General features: G+C 34.0%; 1 protein-coding gene across 8 annotated transcripts in view; it reads left to right on the top strand.

The window, feature by feature from the left end:
• The window catches only part of LOC143234107 (voltage-dependent L-type calcium channel subunit beta-2-like), a 178555-nt gene that overhangs the window by 80671 nt on the left and 75444 nt on the right, over positions 1 to 22440 (top strand). For 2 of the 8 annotated variants that reach the window (XM_076471178.1, XM_076471179.1), the window contains one exon: positions 15244 to 15298. The exons of 5 other annotated variants lie outside the window; for them this stretch is intronic. In XM_076471178.1, coding sequence (XP_076327293.1) covers positions 15278 to 15298 — 21 coding nt within the window. In that variant the 5' untranslated portion in view covers positions 15244 to 15277. Of the gene's footprint in view, positions 1 to 6233; positions 6272 to 15243; positions 15299 to 22440 lie in introns of all 8 variants that reach the window. One more of the 8 variants, XM_076471180.1, reaches the window with a different exon arrangement.

The following is a 22440-nucleotide window of genomic DNA, read 5'->3' as shown; positions in this document are numbered from 1 at the left end:
GCGAAAGGAAAATGTGGAAAAAATTATTTTAATGGCAGAAATGAAATACCGTAATACTTATTACTGATTTTTCAGACAAACCTTTAGGAATGATAAAGATGTAGTAGTTCATGCATACTAAGATGGGGTTTTCAACAAAATCAGTTGAATTGACTTGATATTAGAATATATTTAACCACATTGTGCCGTCTTACTTTCTTAAAGGTTCTCGAAAGCAAGAGTTTTACAAATACTCAAGTTTTTCAAGTATTTAGACTTACTGTTGAGATTATACTTGCTAAATTAACGTCACTATTCAGGACCGTGTTTAAGTGGAAATGAAAATTACTAGAACGATGTCAATATTCAGAACATCGTTGTTGTAGAGATTATACTTACTGGAACGATGTGAGAGTTCAAAACCATGCTGGTTTGTTTGTTTGTTTTCGAATCTCGATCATATCTATACGAGGACTATCTGCACTAGTTGTCATGACTTAGCAGTGTAAGACTACACAGAAGGCAGCTAGTCACTCACTGCCAACTCTTAGGCTACTCTTTTAGAAACGAACAGTAGGACTTATCATGACTTATAACGCCTCATAGTTGAAAGGGCGAGCATGTTTGGTGGGACGAGAATTTGCACAAGCTTCCCTCAGATTTCAAGTCTAGCGCTCTAACCACTTGGTCATGCCAGGCCACCACGTTGGTGTGGAGATTATATTTGCTACGACAACGTCAGTATTCAGACGCTTGATGGTTAGAGACTATAACTACTAGAATGATAGTGTTCAGGACTCTGCTAGTGTAGAGTTTGAAGTTATCACAGCAATCTGGACCTAATTTATGTTGCGATTAAAGATACATGAGTAATATTAGTAATCAAGACCTTGCTGGTGTAGACATCAGGACACGTAGTACTGTGTCTTGTGATCAACACAACCTGCAAGGGAAACTGTGTTACTAACAGGAGTAATAGTTCAGCGATTTTCCACTTTCTATATCCCGGACTCTGGTAATTCAAACTACACACATTTCTCTAGATGTGCTCTGCTGGATTGTTACTTTACGTACCAAATTAGACAATCCGTCAAGAAATATTTGAGGTGTAAAATTTACAATTTTAATACAATTTCTTTTTTCTCTTTGTGTCGAAAGTGTGGAAACCTGATTTGATAGAAAAGACATACCTAACAATCATGGATTTTTCCAAATTTGGTACACTTATAGGTCTTTACAACCCACAATTAAGTGTCAAATTTGGTCTGATTTTGCACAAAAAAAACAATCACTTTTGACCAAAATTTTACGCACACCTACGCAAAACGTCACGTAAGCTATCGATTTGAAATTTTTATTACAGCTTCAGCTAAAAGTAAATATAATCATTTTCAGTTTTTATCATTCAGATTAACGGCGGCTGGTTTAAAGCAGCAAAATATGGAATGAAAGCACGTGCAAATATTTAAGTATTGGTTAGGCGAAGAAATCTAGGTTAGCAGTTTATAGCTGAAGTTTTCATAAGAATCATAAAGATAGAAGATTATTATTCATTGCCAACTTTTAAGCACAAATCTGCTAACTTTTATCAATTTCTCCTAATAAATGAGTGTTTAGTGTCACAATTTAGCTTAAGAAATCAGCGTAAGTAACGATGCTTGATATTGGCTGCACTGAGTGCATGCAAGTCATGACAAGAAACTGTTAATCTATATTCCATGGCTTTACTCTAAAGAAAGCTTTTAACACTGTTTTAGAGGGAAAAATCACCACTATATATTTCAAAGAATCTGGTTGGTTCTGTAAAGTATAGGCCTGTTCCGAATAATAGTATTGCGATCTTAAAGCTAATATTGGTTACTATCGAGTTTGTTTACTTACTGTCCTGCTGTTTACTGGTGTGTATTGACAAAAAGTCGTTATATCTAATAAAAAACGCGTTAGGTGTGAAAAAATGCGCGGCTAAATGTGGATCGAACGTGCAACGTAAAGGAATGAAATGGAAATTGACGACCAACACGGTAGCAACGCTTAGAACATTGATAAGAATTTTACAGTGTATATTTGTTCATTAGTTAACTAGGCATATGTTACTATCTAAGATCGTTTTGGTGTACAGATTAATCTGTAGGAATTGTGTTAATATTCAGGGTATATTGTTGCTAATGACCAAACACAAGAGTTACTGAAACAATGTTAGTTTTCAAAACATTTCTGATGAAGAAATTAAAGACGTAATTACAGTTGTTTTAACTGGGCGTGGACAATTACTGTAAAAAGCGAACGCTTTGGGGATGTTGGAGCGCTATATGGAGCTGCAATCAAATACCACTATTTCGTGAGACAAGATCTGACTGTAGATACTTTTGGCTAACAAGTTGCCCTCTCACCAGCCTGGACGGCTATGTGTAGATAGCCAATAGCATGGCTTTGAAACAAACAAATGTACATCATGTGATACACCTAGTTACAGAAGGAGTATAAATTCGAAGCACTCGGATTACTTAAAAACTTTAAAAATATTATCACAAGCGAGTAAGTTTTATTTATAGTAACTGATGGTTATAAGCTGAATATCGAGGTTTAGTGATACAACACCGAAACTAATATGTGGAAGTTAATGATAGATACTGGTTTTAGCTGTAGTACTTGATTTTTGGCCGTTTTTGTTAAGTGACCAGAAGTGGAAGAGAGATGTTATGTTATTCTGGGTTTGTGTTTGTTGCATATTTTTATACTTTATGTATCATCTTTTATATAATATGGCAATTTAGTGTTTTAACGACAAAGACATATCACTGTATTGTCCTATACTACTTGTTTCTCGCTACTATGTAAGGCTTTATTTGCTTTATTCTCTCAAACAGCATTAATAAGCTGTGAGTTCAGTACAACTAGTCTCTTGTAGCAAAAGTAGCGAATCAAACCATAGATTAGACTTTTATGTCACCCTTTCTTCACTGAAATTCAAGTTTCGGTGGTTAAAAGAAACTCACAACGAGAGTGTCTATCAAATTTCTTATCGTTCAGCCATCCGATGGCTTAGCGATAAACTTGTAATGCTGCAATTTAGTTCCTGAGATGTGCACACCGAAAATAGCTAATTATGTCTTTTCACTTAGAAACGTGTGCTTTCTTAATGTTGACATATGTAGCTTTATATGTTGTTATATTGTCAATCCTAAAGTCTTCTGTTGAGTATGCGATAATGGTAAGGTTGTGAAGGCCTAATGCCACATAAACGAGATTGGATTAATTTACAACTCGTAAACGTCTGCTAAACAAGCAGCAAATGACAACGAAACAATGAAACCGAAAATGTTAATGAAGTGATATCAGAATTAAAGGAATATAAAAATGAGATTTTAATGTGTTCAAGAAGTAACATCCAACTTGTAAGAACACAGCAGTGTATTTGAATGTGTAGAGTGACGTCTGATTTAGTGACGTCCGACTTATAAAGACGCAACAACGTAGCCGTTTCTTTTGGAAAAAAAAGCAAGTTTATAAAATGATGCTTAATATGAAGAAACAATCGAAATTAACATAGTTTCGGTGATCACTGCACAGTCGGAACTCTAAGGGCTATATCTTAGCAACAAAGGTACTGGCAAAGTAAAAATTACAGGAATTTCTCTGTCTCCTTATACATCAAAGATAATTCGATAACTTTCTTTTTAAGGAGAGAGGTAATTCTGTAAAATATCATGCAATGACACGCAAGCAGTGACATTAAATGACACCTGTGGTTATTCTTACTCACGAGAAAGCTTCAAAGGCTTTCTGCTGCCGTTTTTAGTTATGAAGGCAGCCAATCGACAACCTCCGACTACCCATCATCTACGTTAAAGGATGGAATCTCGCTTTTATAACGTACCCTCAGCTTAAATGGTAAAGAATATCGTGTAATATCACACATGTATATATTTGAACCCGGTTTGTTTGATCAAAAATCTAGAAACCTACCAACTGGCTTACACGCGCCCTGAAACGCAAGTCTGAAACGTGTGGTATTATATGTAAAGAAGGATAACAAGAAAGGAAAATATGGCGATAGATAGATGTGGGATGATAGTAGTTGAGTAAAATCCTAATACTTAGATTTTATTTATTTAAACTTAAACTTTCGATAATAATATCCTATTAGGTAAATATAAATCATTATTACAATATTTTACCACTATCGGAAAATTTAATAGCTACATGCTTATGTGTTTCTTTTTTTTCTCATATGATAACGTGTACGTATTTGTGAAATCTGATAAACTATTATTATACTAAACGTTGACGTGTTTTTCATTTGTTTTCATCAATAAATAAAAACTACAGGCAAAGTTAACAGATGCAACACTTTCCATAATACCTTCTGTGAGATTACAAAGTTAGAGATGTAGTACTTTCTCTCATACCTTTTGTGGGATTACAAAGTTACAGATCTAGTACTTTCCATAATTCCATTTGTGGGATTACAAAGTTAGAGATGTAGTACTTTCCATTGTTCCTTTTGTAGAGCTAGAAATGTACAGTATAACATTTTCCATCATAACTTTTGTAGGATTACAAGGTGTAGTAAGTGAGAAAGTGAGGTATTTGAATATGCTGGTATTGTATTAACGTTTATTTATTTTTCCCTAAAGCAATTTATGGTTATATCTTGTCATTGTTTTGAAGCATTTGGTTCGTGGGTGCATTATAAGTGTTACGTGCAAATCCCAATTTATGGTGGGACAAACGTAGTCCAATAATTGGCGATGGATAGCTGACTTTTCTCCTAATTCATGAATTCAAAGCTAGGAGCTGTTATCTGCAGGTAGCCTTCGTGAAATATGCAAAACAGTTATTAAATAAATTCTGTATTTTCTTAACTTAGAATCATGTTTTCGTGATGTAATTATTTAATTTTTGATTGATTGATAACTGTCACAACAGTGCAAATAAATGAGAAATATTTATAATGACTATGCGTATTAAACGTTTGTTAAACAACGAAAGATAATGATTTATTAACATTTTTTATATATTGTATACACGCACTATTTTGTATTATTCTTGCAGTTTTCAGTGCTAACTGAAGGATGGAAGTCAAAATCAAGGAAGACAAATGACAAAAAACTTCATATATATACTTCCTTTTTTTTTTTTATTCTACCCGACGCTACAATCAGTTTCTTAACCTGTGACTCTCAAAGGCCTTCGAACAACACTTATCAGAAGTTTCTTGTTGTATTCCTTGAATATATTTTATGCTTCAGGACGTGCTCTTTCAACCCTCAGGGAAGACATTAGAGATAATGGGGTGAGACAGGGGGTCATATCCATTGTTTGATTGCTTGGAAGTAAGCACAAAGCTACACAATGGGCTACTTTCGCTCTGCCAACCACGGGTATCGAAATCTGGTTTCTAACTATGTGAGTCCGCAGATATATCGCTGTGTCACTGGGTGGCAAGCGATTTAAAAATGATATATATCCCAATGTCACCCCTGGAGAGTCCTATAGGTTTGCTGTAGATACTTGACCAGTTCTGATATCAACTCGAAACCAGTTAGTAATGTTTTGTTTTTTTTCTTCTTTCATGTACGGTAGTAAAGGCAATGTGCATTTTTATAACAACAAATCCTGGCAATCTGTACTGTTTTTTAACAGGCAGCACACAATTTTTCAACTTACTGTTTTATTAGGTACACTGCTGGAAATTATTTTATATTTGATTAACCTAAAATGATGCATTAACATAATAAAATTATTTAGTTGTTTCAAAATAGCTTGTTGTTTTGAGTTTTATTTTTAATTACTAACAGTGTTCAACTGTGCATTACTTAATTATTTAATCGAAAACTATACCGATAATCAGTTTAGTGCTGCAGTAGAATTACACTGATCTTAAAGATTTTTTAGCTTTAAACACGTAATGGAATAACTTATGAGTGACCTCAAAACACCACCTTTACTAACCAACTAAACACATTTTGTTTCAGAAAGGTGATGTTCCATAGCAGGCAGGTATCAGTGTTTCTAAAAGTATCTCTCCAGATATATGAACTTGAACCTTGGCTCTTTTCATTTCTTCAGTTTATTTTCCAATCTTCATTTATATACAAGACATTTCCTTTGTACGTTTATGGTTACATAGGGACTTTTTTACTGTTTTTCTTTTACAGTGCAGCTTGAATTACTCAAAAGATATAATTCTATTTTACTAAATCAAATTATCAGTAAATTATATATATTTTTTCTTTCTTGTGCTTACGAAGGAAGCGTATTGTTCGTGTTTGACAGAATGTTAAACCAGGTAATACGACTTGAATAATTATAAAAGAATAGTTAGATCGGAGATAAGGATTCTTTTGGTATGTGTGACTGGTATTCCAAGAGAGCATGACTAACCGTAGTTGTCTAAACACATTAAGTGTACTCTCCTAGAAGCATCTGATGTAATTGTTAAAATGGCAATTTTTCTCTCCCGCTTCATAACGTTATTGCATCAGAATTGTATGTGTATTATTTCTTTGTAATACTTCACACATTATTTACATTATTTCTACATTATTTACGGTGCTACTGTCAGTGTGTATTATTATTACAGAAAACCACTTCTGTCAGTCCATTCCTAGAGGTAAGCCGACAAAATGTTTCACCGGGATTCGGCCCAATGTTTTGGATTTAGGAGAGTCAGTTTCAGCGTTGACCTGTTCATTCCTTTAAGGAATTGTTATTGTGTTTATATTGCTACTTAACCCTAGTTTGTTAGGTTGTTGCATTACTCACGGGTATATTAAATTTTGTTCACCATCTGAAGTTTTAATTTACAAACCTCTTTCGTTCCACGTCCAATTCATGGGGTAGTATTAACTTGTATATTTTCACTAGCTTCACTTATGTGTGATCGCACTATTAGCCCGTGTTCACAATATAATTTCGCTCAGCTGTCATATAGACAAACATGATCCTATTTTTACATACAAAAAACCCTTTTAAAATAGCCCTACGTTTGTGACTAGGATTCAGTTAAACTAATACTGATTGACCTGCAACATTATTATTTATGTGACCTCCCCGCTAGTACAGCGGTAAGTCTACGGATTTACAACGTTAAAATCAGGGTTCGATTACCCTCGATGGGCTCGGCAGACAGACTGATGTGGCTTTGCTATAGTAAACACACACACACACACACACACACACACACATTATTTATGATGTTTAGAGAAAAAAGATACTTAGGGCTTGGTTCATCATGTATTATGTAACTCTCTTGTTTACTCATTAGCTCATTTTTATTAATTGTTTTCTTATAATATTGAAGAAAGTTATCCACGAACCTGCTTGATAGTAGTGGCGTGATTAAATAGTTGTGTCGAAATACTGAGTTTGTTGATCGTGGGATTGTATATGCTTTCGTTAAAGTACAGTTAATTTTATTAATGTGTGGTATCAAGTTTAATTTTAAGCCTAATGTAATCCATGAGAGTTTTGCTAACGTTGCTACTTATAGATATAACTTTTTCTTATTTGTTACAATTTTGTAAATAACATGACTTGTGTTTTGTGCCAAAAATTTTAATTTTCTACTTATCCCATTACAATTTTATTTCGTTTAGTAGTGGTTGTACATTATATGTTACTGTTGCTGTATTTGGGGCACTCTTCCAGACTGTAACATTATCTGAGAACTGTGACAAAGAGTGTGATTTGTGTCTTTGAGAGGTATATCACTAATATGCACTATAAACAGTGTAGAGATATGTACTTCTTGAGGAACACTTACCTCCAAGTTGCAATATTTGAGTAGATCCCCTCAACTGTTACTCTGGTGCTCCTATCATCCAGGAAGTTAGAAACCCAGCGAATAATTTCTGTCAGAGTCCCAAGTTCGACAGTTTGTATCGGAGTCCGTTGTGCCATACTTTATCGAATGTTTCTCAACATCTAGGAAGCATACGACTGTGCATTGATTTTTACTAAAGTTGTGTTTTATTTCTTCCTTTAATCTTATCACATGATCTGTTGTTTCTCTTGCTTTTTGGAAATCATTTTGTACTTCGAGAAGTATTGATATACTTTGAAGGTAATTTATGAGTCCACTATTTATAATTTCTTCAAGTAGTTTTCCTAGATTGTTTGTTAGACTTATGAGCCTGTAAGTTTCGGGGTCATTTGCTGATATTCCTTCTTCTAGAACATATAAACATAGGCCTATTTCCAAGCGGTTGGTATGTATCCTGTTTTTAGAGATGAGTTGTATAAAGATGCGAGATGTTCTTGTAATCTCAGAGGACATTTTCTGAGTAATAAGTTTTGAATTCTGCCTTGTCCTGTTTCTCAAAAGCTTCACGTTTTTTGTACTCCTGCTACAATAGATGGGTCTGATAAGTTGTTTTGTTTTGTAGTTATGTTCCTCTATTGTTGTTGTACTATTATGTTGAGTGTCCTTAATAAAGTGTGGTGTACATTACCATTGGTTGTGATATAATTATTTACTATGTTCACGAAGTGATTGTTCATGTTTGAGTTGTCTGGATATTTTAATGTTTTATTGGAGTCGTTCTATAAAGGCGTGTGCTTTCTGTTTGTTTATGTATAATTTATTATGTTTAAGTGTTGGGTAGCTTGCGAAGGTTGTTTTCGTTGACTTTGTATCTTTTTTTTTATGTGGAACCAGAAATCTTTAGGATCTGTTTTTGAGTTTGTATACAGAAGAAATCCCGTTCGTGTAACATTAGTAGCTTGATGTCGTTTCTAATTTTGTTTCTGAGCATATTTACTGTTTTGTTTGTAGGTCACCGGTTGTCATATATTCTCTTTGTTCTATCACTTGATTGATTACTTCAGTGTTCGGGTGTCGATTGGTTTGGGTGTTGTTTATTGATACTATTGGTATGCATTTGTCACATGTTTCTATGACGCTCTCTGAGATCACTGAACAGTACCTAGTTATTATATCCAGGTTGCTAGAGGCTGTTGTGAATGGGTTCATGTTAAACAAGTTCTGTTAATATCACTTCTTCCTTCTTCCTTTTTTGTAGTTATATGACTGTATTTTGAAGTGATGAGAGATCGAAGACACTCCATATTGGTAAATCGTCGTTGTCTGAATCTTTTCCTACGTTAAATGTTTGAAAGTTGGTTATTACTGTTCATGAACACATAAACAGTCTAATATATCACTGGTGTGATATGTGTGACAGGTATCAGGTATGTTTTGGCGTGTTATATCGTGTAGTAAGTAGGTATCTGAATCTTATTAATGTTGCTAAACATAAACACAGGTCTAGTATATCACTGGCACATGTTGGTGTTGTACTGTTAAGTAGGTATCTTAATCTTCTTAATGTTGATAAACACACAGGCCTAGTATATCACTGGAATGATATATGTTGATGTTATATTGTTTAGTAGGTACCTAAATCGTATTAATGTTGATCAACACATTTACAGATCTAGTACATCACTGTTTAGTAATTCTAAGAAGTTCATACATATCTTACTGTATGTTTACGGTGCTTATAGATAATTATTTTTATATAGGAGTAGAATCCTGTTTTGATACCTTGTTCAGTTTGTCTTTTCTTTCTTCTAGGTAACCTGACAGTTTGAATGAATAATAGTTCTAGGGAACCATTTCGGTGATAAATATGATATTACCAGATGTGTTTGATCTCATGCCACTTGATAACAAGGTCACTGTAGATATTTCTGTGTAATACTATGACATTGTTTATTGTGGTATGATTCTAATTAGAATTTTGTGTATTACATGTGGTGTTAGATATTGTAGGTGTTTTATGTTGATATTTGGGTTACTATATTGTTGAATGAAGTCGGTGATAAAGTTTTTAATTTTTGTTGCTAATTCTCTATTACTTTCATTGTTAGTGTTTGTACTCTGTCTGCTGGACTCGTTTGTTGGTTGCTGGTGTTCATCTCAAGTGTGTGTTGTGTTTGTTCGTTTCGTGTTATCTCAGAGTATGTTCTTCTGTGTATTGTAGCGATGTTGATAATAATGGAGTATTTTGTGGTTTGGTTTTAGTTTCTGTTCTGTTGTTATCAAGTATAGCGTGTATGGAATGGCTTCCAACCAAATTAGTGTTCCAATTAAATACCCAAAGAATACGAACTGTCTGAACCAACAGTATTTTGTAAGTTTGTAAATAATGTTTACTTAATTATTTTCATCGAGGATAATTAGTATTTTTTATACGATAATGAAAAATAATTAAATACTTATTGGTGCTATATAATTTTAATAATGCATTACTCTTGAATTTTTCTTATTTTATAGGCTGCCTAATCAAACTTAAACAACAGTTTGTTCTACTTACAGTGATATCAATTAGGCCTAAACCATAGTTTCAGCTTAAGTATCAGTAGATAGAAAAGGTGATTTAAATGACGTAAGTTTTATCTTTTATCTCATTTCAAGTCACTGCCCATGAGACAAGTGATAAATTTGAAATACTGTTTGTATACGCCTCCGATTTTGAATCCAAAATTAGAGAGTTAGGACGATTGTGAAGAAATAACAGCTATTGTTGATGTTTATTTAATTTTTATCAGAAAGTTCAAGCCTAAATGATAAATTATTGTTCTTCTATTAGTGGCATATGTGATAAAATGTTGTATTCGTTGAATTAGGAAGTCATATTTCACAAGACGTTTTTAAATGTATTTTTTTCGTCTAGAAATTATTTATTTACTCCAAAATATTCTAATTCATAAACATTATAAGCTTTAGTAAATAAGTATCGACAACAGTCTATTGAATTGTTTTCTGTTGCTTTCTTGGTTAAGAAATTGAAGTTATGCAAGGTTAAGTTTCTTGTGGCTTATTTGCTTTCACTGATAGTTTTTAAATTTCAATCGGTGCAATCACTTTTTCGTACAAAAATTATAGATATTTGCGTTTATCAACTGTTTAAATGTCAAGTGTAATTTTAATTATAAGTGTTACGGTTCCAAGTTTTTGCTGTGAAAGGGTTACGATTTTCCAGTTTATATATTATTTTCAGATTTTCTATAAACTTAGGTATCAACTGTAGTTCATTTCCTAATTACATGAACAATCAAAACATTTATGTATAAATATTATACACATTTATTGGGGAAAACGATATAGGGATCAATGCTGTTGATATCGTTTTAAAAATATTTTCTCAAGATCAGAGTTAAAATCGCAAGAAACGTTATTAGCATACCGTATCTAATGTACGGTAGTATGAATGACTGTATTGAAGGCCTATCTGGTTGAATGAGAAATACAGTGGCTAATGAGATAGATAAAATTAATCGTTTGAATTAATTGTTTGCATTGAATTCGCGCAAAGCTACACGAGGGCTATCTACGCTAGTCATCCCTAATCTAGTAGTGCAAGACTAGAGGGACGGCAGCTAGCTAGTCTTAACCAACCACCACTAACTCTTGGGCTACTCTTTTATCAACAAATATTTGGATTGACCGTCACTTTATAATGCCGCGCCCCACGGCCAAAATGGCGATTATGTTTGGTGTGACGACGGATTTGAGCACCCAAACTATTTGTTAAGAACCATTTATAACAGCTTAAAATATTCTTCTAAACGAATTTGAGTATAAACATTTGTTCATATCAAAAACTATAATTTTGGTTTTATAATTTATTCTATTTAAGGGTTGAAGAAAATAATGTGTATGTTTGATTATGTTTTCGCAGGTGTTGTATGGTGCCAGAGTATGTTTATACTCAAATTCGTCTAGAAGAATATTTCAAGCTGTTATAAATGGTTTTTAACAAATAATTTCCATATAATTTTCACACCTATTGACATTCTTTGACTTTGCAACAAAGCATTTCTTTCTGTTCAGTGATACAACCTGCTGCCAAACCAATGAAATCATGTGTTGGTGGAACTTTATCTACTTCACTAGCCAATCAGTGTCTTTCTAATAGAACTAAAGATTAGAACGGATGTTATATAAAAAATGATAGAGAATCGAACTTTTTTGGGTGAATTATTAAAATATGGGCAAATATAAATATAACACTAGGCTGTTTGATTTATTCGGTCACAATATCCGTATGGACATGAACTAAGAAGATGCAGTTAATTTTACAGCAATAGCTAGTATAGATATAATGATGGTACACAAGAAAGAAAATAATTAACCTTGGTTACAAGTGTTGTTATTATGATGCAAACTGTTTTACATCATCGAAAACATGAATTAAACCTGATTAAACTCATTTCATAAAAGAGTGATGCCTAATTCTAACAGCAAAACAAAAATTATGTATTACACAGCAGTACTTTGATTACTTCGAGAGCAGCATCAAAGTCTTACCAGGTGACACTGGTTGTGGCAGATACATTCTCTAAATACATTTTAAATTTGTAACTGATCTTTCTGTTGAGAGACGTCGGTGCTTTTCCTAGAGTCTCAACAACTCACAGGTTTTAAGAAGCGAAAGGGTTGTGCCTCGGGCATATTTAACCTTGCGTAGAGCTTGTATTACTTTTCTTTGTTGCTCAAGCGTTTGCGTTTGAGAAAATCATCTATGTGATCAGATTTAGTAAAAGGATCTCCAACAGACACCAATTTATATAAGTCAAACAGTCTTCTTTTCTCGGATGATTGGCTCGACACTTCTTTCTTTGAAAGGCCAGACTTCTCTAAATTGGCCTGAGCGTCTGCCCAATCTGACATCAACTTATTCACTTTCTTGGCCTTCTTGCTGTAATCTTTGAAGAGGCCTGCAGGTTTCACCTCCACAAGGTCCACTGACTTTGACATCAAATGGGCAACTTCAGCAGCTGCCAGATCTTTGGCTCGTCTCCAGTCAAGTTCATAATTTATGGACCCCAGAGATCTTTATGCATCGATGTTGTTGATTGGTGCATTGTTCTAAAGGTCCGTGTTGTACTGTGTTGATAGAAATTTACTATCTGAATCAAAGTCTCCAAAGCCAAACACACTTCCCCCCTGAGTGAAGAAGCCAGCTGCAAAGCAGATAAAAAAAAAGGTTTAACGTCTTAAACACTTTATTTCTATGTTTATGTGACATGGCCAGGTCGTTAGGATGCTCGACTCGTAATCTGAGGGTCGCGGGTTCGAGTCCCCTAACATCAAACATGCTTGCCTTTCAGCCATGGGGATATTATAATGTGACGGCCAATCTAACAATTCGTTGGTAAAAAAGTAACTCAAGAATTGGTGGTGAGTGGTGATGACTAGCTGCCTTTTCTTAAGTCTTACACTGTTAAATTAGGGACGGCTAGAGAAGGCAGCCCTCTTGTAACTTTGCATGAAATTCAAAACAAACAAACAAACGAAACAAACTTTTCTGTATTGGACATTCTTCTTGAATTCACTGTAAAGTTTATTAGTATGTTTGGCTACATTTTTAGGGTGAAGGGTGTAAACATTGCAGTGTTCCCAGTGTGAAATGAGTGCAGAGGCCAGGCGATTCACCCAGTCAGCAATTCTTCGCAGTTGCTTGCTAGTCCTGTCCTTCCGCATGAGATGCATAATGCACTCAAAATTATCCTTTACTGGAAGAACACCAGGGGCTAATGTAGACATTTCTGTATACGAAGTTTCACATGTATTTTTCTATCTTACATGATGACGAGAAACCCAGTTGAAGTAAAAATGAATCTCAAGACAGCTGATATAGGTATTAAAACTTTTATTAAATTAAAGTAGAGAACAACGTTTCGACCTTCTTAGGTAATCTCAGGTTAACAAAGATTTTAATACCTGTACCAGCCGTCTTGAGATACATATCTATCTTAGTTCTTGTTTCTCATGAAGTAATTTTTCACTAACAGAGATCCTGTATCAACGAAGGTAAAGGTAATAGTGTTACAATCTGTCAACTACTAAAACATGATAAATAATTATATAAAATAATTTTAAAAAATGACTTGATTCACTTTATTAAGCATTACAGTAAGCATATATTTTACCACGCAGTTTTGCAACGAAGATACCGTGTAAACTTCAGTGGAAAACATATTTCAGAAATGTGCAAAAAGTGAAAATGATGGTACTGAAGTATCAATTGAGTGGCTTGCTTGAGAAAAAACAACTAAGTTATGAAAAAAAACATAGTTTTAATTTTAAAAACATTTAATGTAATTTTTAAGAGCTAAAACTCGCTAGTTAACATCAACTGACACCTGTGACACAATATGGAGAAATACAATACATTATAGCACCGTATATATTGAATGAGTAATATTTTTAGATGTCGTCCATATGGATGTTTATGGATGTTCATATAACAAGAACCAGACCACAGGTTTTAGCTTCATAATTATCACCTACCACTAGTAAAGACATGGTCTTTTCATTTTAGCCATATATACTCTCGAATAATTGATGAGATATATTGATGCTGTTTCCTCATTATTTTGAATGCTATGTTTATTAAGAAATCAACTGGATTTGACGCCTGTATTTATTAAAAACCAAAGGACTCCGAAGAATATGTAGATTGGAACTCTGCACGACCAAAACTTGAAACTATAAACGTATGGTGCAAGTGATCTCGATAAAAAAGAAAATAAAAACATGGCATTCAGTCTGTCAAGAAACCACACGAAAACAAACAAACAAACAAACAAATAAAAAATGCTTCTGACGACCACTATTCCTTTTATGGTACATTTCAGAGACAATCTTGTCGAAATATGTAAACATCTCTTTGAAACCTGAACATAGTAACAACTCATTAATCATTCAGTATTCGTGAATAAAAATAACAAACGTCGCTGAAAGAATTATTCGTAATAAAAGCAAAACCAAAGAATAAAATAATCATGTGAACGAGTTTATACATGTGAAACTGGAAGGGGACTGAACAGAAGTTATATATGACAATTTTGTTTTTGGATATTTAATATAATGTGTGTTTTTTGTTTTGTTTTTGAGCAACTCCACATCGGACTATCTGTTGAGTCTACCGAGGGGAATCGAACCGGTGATTTTAATGTTGTATATCCGTAGACTTACCGCTGTACTAGCAGGAAACCCCTTTAATTGAAGTCAGAAGAGTAAACTTCTGATGTATAACAGGGTGGGCTTTAGTGGAAACATATCTTTAAGGACTACCTTCGTAGGAAAAACTTTACACTGACATTTAATTCAAGATATTCCAAGTGCACTCGAGATGCTCTGCTAACTGCTACATATTCGCATTTTATGCTGTTTTTATTATTTTTAATCATAAAAACTTATTGGTTTGTGCTTCTCTTTCATTGCATGCTTGCTGCCTGACTGGACAGTGTTGGTCCACAAGTCCGACCCCAGTGTTCTGTAATGTCCAAGTATACGCCTCTGGTAAGGTTGTGTCTTCTCTGTTCTTCCACTCGCTTTTCATTTTGCTAACCATTTCTTTTTCTTATCTCTTTCGTAACATTGTTCTTCTTTCAGATTTTTTAAATTTTATTTTCCTGAAGTATAAACACTCCTTACAGCCTGCCTGGTTGAAGTTCAGCACTACATTTTACGATTCTACACACAAGTTCACAAAATACTAGTAAACTCTGTAATATTTGTTTAACATATTTCTCGAGTTCCTATTAAATACACTTAAATTAAGATACTAATCTTGCATACGACTTATGAAAAAATATCAAACTAATAAACCATGAGTGAGGAATATATTTGGTTCTAACCCACTATTTACTTTCGAAGATAATTGATGTATTTTAATACTTATTACTGAAAACCTTTAGCAATAAAATCTGTAGTGGAAGGTGTTCCACCAAAAATATCTAAAATCTATATGAGGACAGTTTCAAAACAATGGCCCTTCAGTGGGTAAGCGTTAAGTCTCCTGACTTTAAAAAACCCTAAAATCGTTTTCCCGCTATATTTTGTTGCTTTGAATTAAGCACAAAGTTGCACAATGAGCTATCTGTGCTTTGCCCACCACGACTATAGGTTTTTTAGCGTTGTAAGTTCACAGGCATAACGCTGTGCCACTCGTGGACTCCCCCCTGTGAACATAGATGTTTTGTTTGTTTGTTGGTTTGTTTTGGAATTTCACGCAAAGCTACTCGAGGGCTATCTGCGCTAGCCGTCTCTAATTTAGCAGTGTAAGACTAGAGGGAAGGCAGTTAATCATCACCACCCACCGCCAACTCTTGGGCTACTCTTTTACCAACGAATAGTGAGATTGACCGTAACATTATAACGCCCCCACGGCTGAAAGGGCGAGCATGTTTGGTGCGACCGGGATTCGAACCCGTGACCCACAGATTACGAGTCGAATGCCTTAACCACCTGGCTATGCTGGGCCGTGAACATAGAACGCGGATGAAAAAACACTGTGTATCTCTGCGTTAAAACACTATCACCGTCAACAATACCTTCAAGGAAATCGGGTCCTAATAATAAGTTTAGAGGTAAGAATGTAATCAAATTTCACAACTGAGGAAAACAAGACAAGTGAACTTTTTTTTCAGAAATACGCCATTTATTAGTGACCGTGGTTTCACTAGTAAAGACATCATTATGATGTCTATACTGACAAAACCATGGTCACTAATAAATGACGTATTTGTGAAACTTAGACTTGTCTTGTTTTCCCTCAATTCTGTAATTATGGAGTTTCCCAAAGATGATTTAAAGTACCAGCTGTACAATTAATTAAGTTTAATACGTCTTTATTGAGTTTGCTAGATAACAGTTATTTTAGTAATGAATTTTTGATAACATAATAAAAATATTTTTTGCCAGCCTGGCTCCAACAACTACTGGCATTGAAGAATAAAAAAACATAATTACTATATATATAAAAGAAGTCGGCGAAAAATGAGTATATAAAATTCAAGTGAGGCAGAGATTATTTAATGTACAGAACTTACTCGTAGGCTATTCATAATATTATAGTTTAATTCAAATAATTTTCACTCAAATGTTATAAACCTATTTTATTAGTAGAACAACTAAACAAAACTTTTGTAGTTTCCACTTCAGACAATTAAGATGCCAATTAAAAAATCGGTGTATATAACTTCCAGAATAAAAAATGACAAATGTAAAAGCTATACGGGAAAAAAAATCAAAACCAGTAGTTACTAAAAGATGTACTATCTGGTGTAGTTTTCACTAATGTTCAATTAAACAACGTTTCATTTTGGCTCATGTTAAACTATTTTAAATGTATAGCAAATGGTCGTTTCACCTATTTTTTTATTCGTTAAATTTTCCTGCAAAGAAAGGGCAGACCATCATCCTTAATTAAGATTAATGAATTGTATTTCATAAAGTTTTTAACTTCATATTGTAGATAAAGTTAATTTAAGGAAGTTTAAGGGTAGGAATGATAAATATTTTATTGATAAGGGTTTTGTTTGAGTGTTTTATTTTTGTTTTAAAGTTTTGGTTTAGTGATTGTGATCGTCTAGAAGAATGAATGTTCTTTTTTGTTGTGGTCAAATTATATGTTTTAGAACGATTTAATCGTAGTTAAAAATTATAATGTTACACTATTTTACACATCGTGAAACTTACAAATTTTTATCTGTATTGAAAAATATGGTCAAAACCTCAAATCAATCACATCATCAGAACATTAAAATAAAACCGACAGACGTCATCACTCTGTTGGATGGAAAACTTTACAAATTACCCGCCAAACTTTTAGTTCTAAAGTGGGTGGTCAAGTCCGTATTATTAAGGTGAAGCATCGGTGTAAGAAAGGTTATATGTTTGAATAAACAACAAAGTCTTTACGATTCACAAGAGTTTAGAAAGAAATTCCCCAGTGCACAAACTTCAATACTATCTTGGATAAATTTTAAATGGAACATTTTACGAATATGAACTACAATAAATAATCAAGTCCCCACACCCACCGCTGTGGAAGAAATACTATGAGAATGATGAAAAGAAAAAAAAAGAGATAGTATTTTGTAAAAAGTTAAAAGCTGAATTCCTCAGTCAGTTCTGAATTTTCTGCCGTTATAAAATGTAATGCACTCGTTATTTAACATAAATCAATTATATGTGACGCTACTGTACTATGGACAGTTTTGTCAGCAGTACTTTGACGAATGATATCACTCATTTTTCGAGACTTATAAAATTTGAAGTTTATTATGAAGTGGCCTTGGTCGAATTATATTATCCTTTAGCACAGGTATGATACAGGATGGATATCTTACTTTGTAAGCCCTCATTCTACTTCTGTAATTAATTATATCAGACCAAATAATTTAAGTGAAGCTGACAGTTAATTAGAATCTTAAACAATTAGAAGAATTCACTTCCTAAACACTACAAAGAACTTTTTTCCAATTGTGAATCGTTCACCGGAGAAATAAGCGGAAACGTGAATGATGGGATACCGAAAGCACTTAGTTCTGTACTATCAGTACTACTTGGATTTTGTTTATTTGTTTTTTGAATTTCGCGCAAAGCTACACGAGCACTATCTTTTCTAGCCGTCCCTAATTTAGCAGTGCAAGACTAGAGGGAAGGCACCACCCACCGCCAACTTTTGGGTAATTCTTTTACCAACAAATAATGGGATTGGTCGTAACATTATAACGTCCCTACGGTTGAAAGGGCGAGCATGTTTGGTGTGAAGAGGATTCGAACCTGTGACGCACAGATTGAGCCAAGCACCCTAACCACCTGACTATGCCGGGCCTACTTTGATTATATATTAATCGCATAATAACAAAGCCTACTATAGATCCATATACTGTTAATAAAGAACAGTGGATTTTATTCACTCTACATGAACAGATATTGTTCAACCTATTACTATTGTTGATGCAATTGCACCTTTAATATGAATCGTTTAAGTTAAAAATCAAGATGGTGATATGATTAATGAAATATTTACAAAGTCTCGTTACAGACCAACTTTTAATTTAACAAAGTTTTCAAATCGATATAAAGGAACACGAGTTACCATATCACAACATTCCATTTTCATCGAAGTAAGCATTGTCACGTTGTGAAAGTGTCTTATTTTTCATCCATCTGACTTTGGCATATATTAGAATTACCATGTGAGAAGCCGATGGAGACGTGGTCATGGATTGAGGTGAATGTATTGAATAATCTGTTTTGTTCAGTTATCTGATGATTAAGTCATTTAACTCACAAACTGGGTGTCATGGTCCAAATCCCTGCCATTATACACGCCCTTTCAGCTGTGGGTGCGTTATACTATGATGATCAATCTCACTATTTGTTGGTGAGAAAGTAGTTCAAGAGATAGTGGTGGTTGATGTTAACTCTTTCTCTCCTCTTTAGTCTCTTTAATTGCTTGTTATCTTTTATACCTGTAGGGTGTACTGCTAAATTCCAAACATCCTTATGGGGATGGCCATTATACAAACACTTACGATGTTTATTGGATCAGCTCTGAACCATATACTGTAATAAACACTTTCACGGATTTAAAGTGCATTGTTATTGCTCCGGAGATTTCTTGTTGTAAACACTGTAGGAAACAAATTTCACATTGTGTTCTCGGAGAAGGAGTCGTGTTGGCTAATTTCTGCGCACATGCTTAGTTTCTTTCGAGAGTATCGTATTACGATGTCACATAAACAGTTTAATGACACAAGTGGCGATTTGTTTCTTTATTTTCAGAATAAAGATATCATGTTAATATATCTTTATATATATATTCACAAATTATGTGGTTTCTGTGTGAAATAACACAGAAAATAAATATGAAATACTTAGCAGTTCAAACTCTGAAAAGAAGCATTTTGAAAATTGTGACCAGGGTACAGTTAATTCACTCCATAAATATCGTAATCAATGTCTAAAACAAGAACACTATAGCAATGTATTTAATATTCTCACAAGATCTGTGTGCACGAGACAAGCTCGGAGGTGTAATTTGCTAGTGTACATCATTAATCTGGATTTAAGACATCAATCAGGCAGTCATTGGCAGTGTGTTTACTTTGGTCGAGGTAAAAAGGGAATATTTCGATTCATATAGACTATCTTTTTATAATTTTAGCATAAAAAGTCTCATTCATAACGAACTATCAAAAGTGCACTTACAATAGACAAGTAATACAAGGACTTCTTTCGTCTGCACGTTCTATTTATTATGTGTAATATTGATGTATCTTAGAACGGCTGGTGTTAACACTTTTATTGATGAGCAGAGAACAACATTTCAACCTTCCTAGGTCATCTTCAAGTATGTGTAATATTGATGCTTCACCTTATTCTTTCTTCAGTATTTGTAAAATAGGTTACACTTCTTCAGCATATATATAATCAACGTTATAAGGTAATTTTTAATTGGCAGTTTTGTTAATTTAGATATGTTTAATTTTTCCATATTTCAAGTTTATCATAAAAAGCTAGCTTGATCTAGATTCATTTAAGAGATACTGGACACTGACAGACAGAAAACTGAGAAACATAAACACACTTCTTGGAACTTTGAAATCCTGAGTCATAGCATAAGAATTTACATCAGTGCATGTATGAAAACTAATCGCCATTGGAACTTTGTTTGTTACAATATTCATCATAGACAATATTTTGCATACTTATTTATAGTTTACAGTAATAAGACTCTCACTCCACAATAATAAAGTTTGTTCATTTTAATTATGTGGCAAAAGCTCTTTACTTTACTTTACTCTTTACATATATGTAAATCTTTCATTCAGTTTATCCCATCGAAACAATATTATCGGCAGTTTGGATATTATGAGTACAGTAGTAATTATAGTAGAAATGGAGCAGATACACAATGCGTGCAATACAAAATGTTTACTCATATACACCTTTATCAACTAAATAACAAAAAGTTAAAAATATCTGAGAGATACTCATAGATAACAAACAAACAACATACAAAATTACAAGGCATACAACTACTTGAGAAAGTCAATAGAGAAGATAAAAAAAATCTACAAAACCGCAAATTTCTCAATCTGAATGACTGACATTGTTGAACGCTTCTTGCTGTGTAACAAACAGATGTAACATGTTAGAAGTGCAAGAAATGGAGCACTAGCACAGGGACAACGTGCTAGTGCTAGTATTTTTCTATACTAAACATCACCTAAAGGAAGAGTTATCCTACGTATATTTTGAAAACGGACGCCATTTTGAAATATAAACCTCAGCTCGCTCACTGCTATATTGAGTAGGTGTGGTCAAATAAGACAGTGAATAGGTTTGATTTTCTCAATCTACAGCATTGTGTGGCAAGATCTGGAAAGTGTGAGTAGTATGGGGTATACCAACATAGGTGAGCCTTAAAAGAAGCTTCACTCTCTGGACTAGAAGACAAGATACGCTCTTTTTCAAGGAATTTATTGTACCTATTGTAAACTAAATCAAGATTCCACCCTCGAAACATTTAGTATATACATGATATTAACAGAAATTGATGAATGATGCATAAGATCATATCAACTTGTATGAAAAAAAGTGTGAAAGATATTTAAAAAAAAACAACAAAGTGTAGGAATGAGTACACCAAAAAGTGAGGAAACAAGGTAGGAATAGACATGGTGCAATAAAAGTTTCTATGTACAACCTCACAAGGGAGAGTGCCCAACATATGTCCATTACTACTCTCTTTTTTTCGTTTATCAGTATTATTCATGTCCGGTCTCCTGTCATTTCAAAAGTGAATGTTGAGCCTTGCCTGAATGCGCAGCGTTTCAAACGCAGCACGGAAATCGGTCGCTGTAAATGGGAGACGGACTAACGCTCGTAAAGCCACTAATGTTCGTAATATACATGAAATGGTTTCTACCAATCTTACAAGATGGTCTGTGGTTTGTCTTTCAGCTAATATTGATTTTAGTTCGAAAAGGGTCAAAAATCTTGAAATGATGGCTTTTTCTAATAGTTTTCGAATACAGTTGGTTAGACTGACTGGTATGTAACTTTCAAATAGTTACTGTTGATTAGACTGACTGGTATGTAACTTTCTAATTTACTTACTGGCTTTCTTTTTTTCAGAAACATTCAAACAAATATCCACTAGCTTCCAAGCAGTTGGTATGCAACCTAATTACAAAAATAGATTAAATATTTCTGCTAAAGGGTCTAACAATCGTCCCCCTGTGGCTCAGGGTATGTCTGCGGACTTTTGGGCAGTTAGTCATCACCACCCACCGCCAACTCTTGGGCTACTCTTTTACTAATGATTAGTGGGATTGACAGTCACATTATAACGCCTCACGGTTGAAAGAGCGAGCATGTCTGATGTGACAGAAATTCGAATCGGCAACCCTCAGATTAAGGGTCGAGAGCCTTAACCAGCTGGCCATGCCGGGCCTTTCAGCGTTGGAAGTCCATAAACATTCCTCTAACCCTCCAGAGGACTGTAATGGGTATAGTGGAGTTTATTTGTTTTTATTAAATAAATGCAGCTAAAATATTTTGCGAGCTGACTTTAATTCAAACATTCTATAAAATGAAGATGAAATACAAATCTTTACGTGCTTTGTCACAACTAGTTTTTA

Source organism: Tachypleus tridentatus, chromosome 12 (assembly GCF_004210375.1).
Source record: "Tachypleus tridentatus isolate NWPU-2018 chromosome 12, ASM421037v1, whole genome shotgun sequence".
Taxonomy (NCBI): domain Eukaryota; kingdom Metazoa; phylum Arthropoda; class Merostomata; order Xiphosura; family Limulidae; genus Tachypleus; species Tachypleus tridentatus.
Note: the sequence above shows the minus strand (reverse complement) of the source record. Positions and strands in the feature narration are given on the sequence as shown.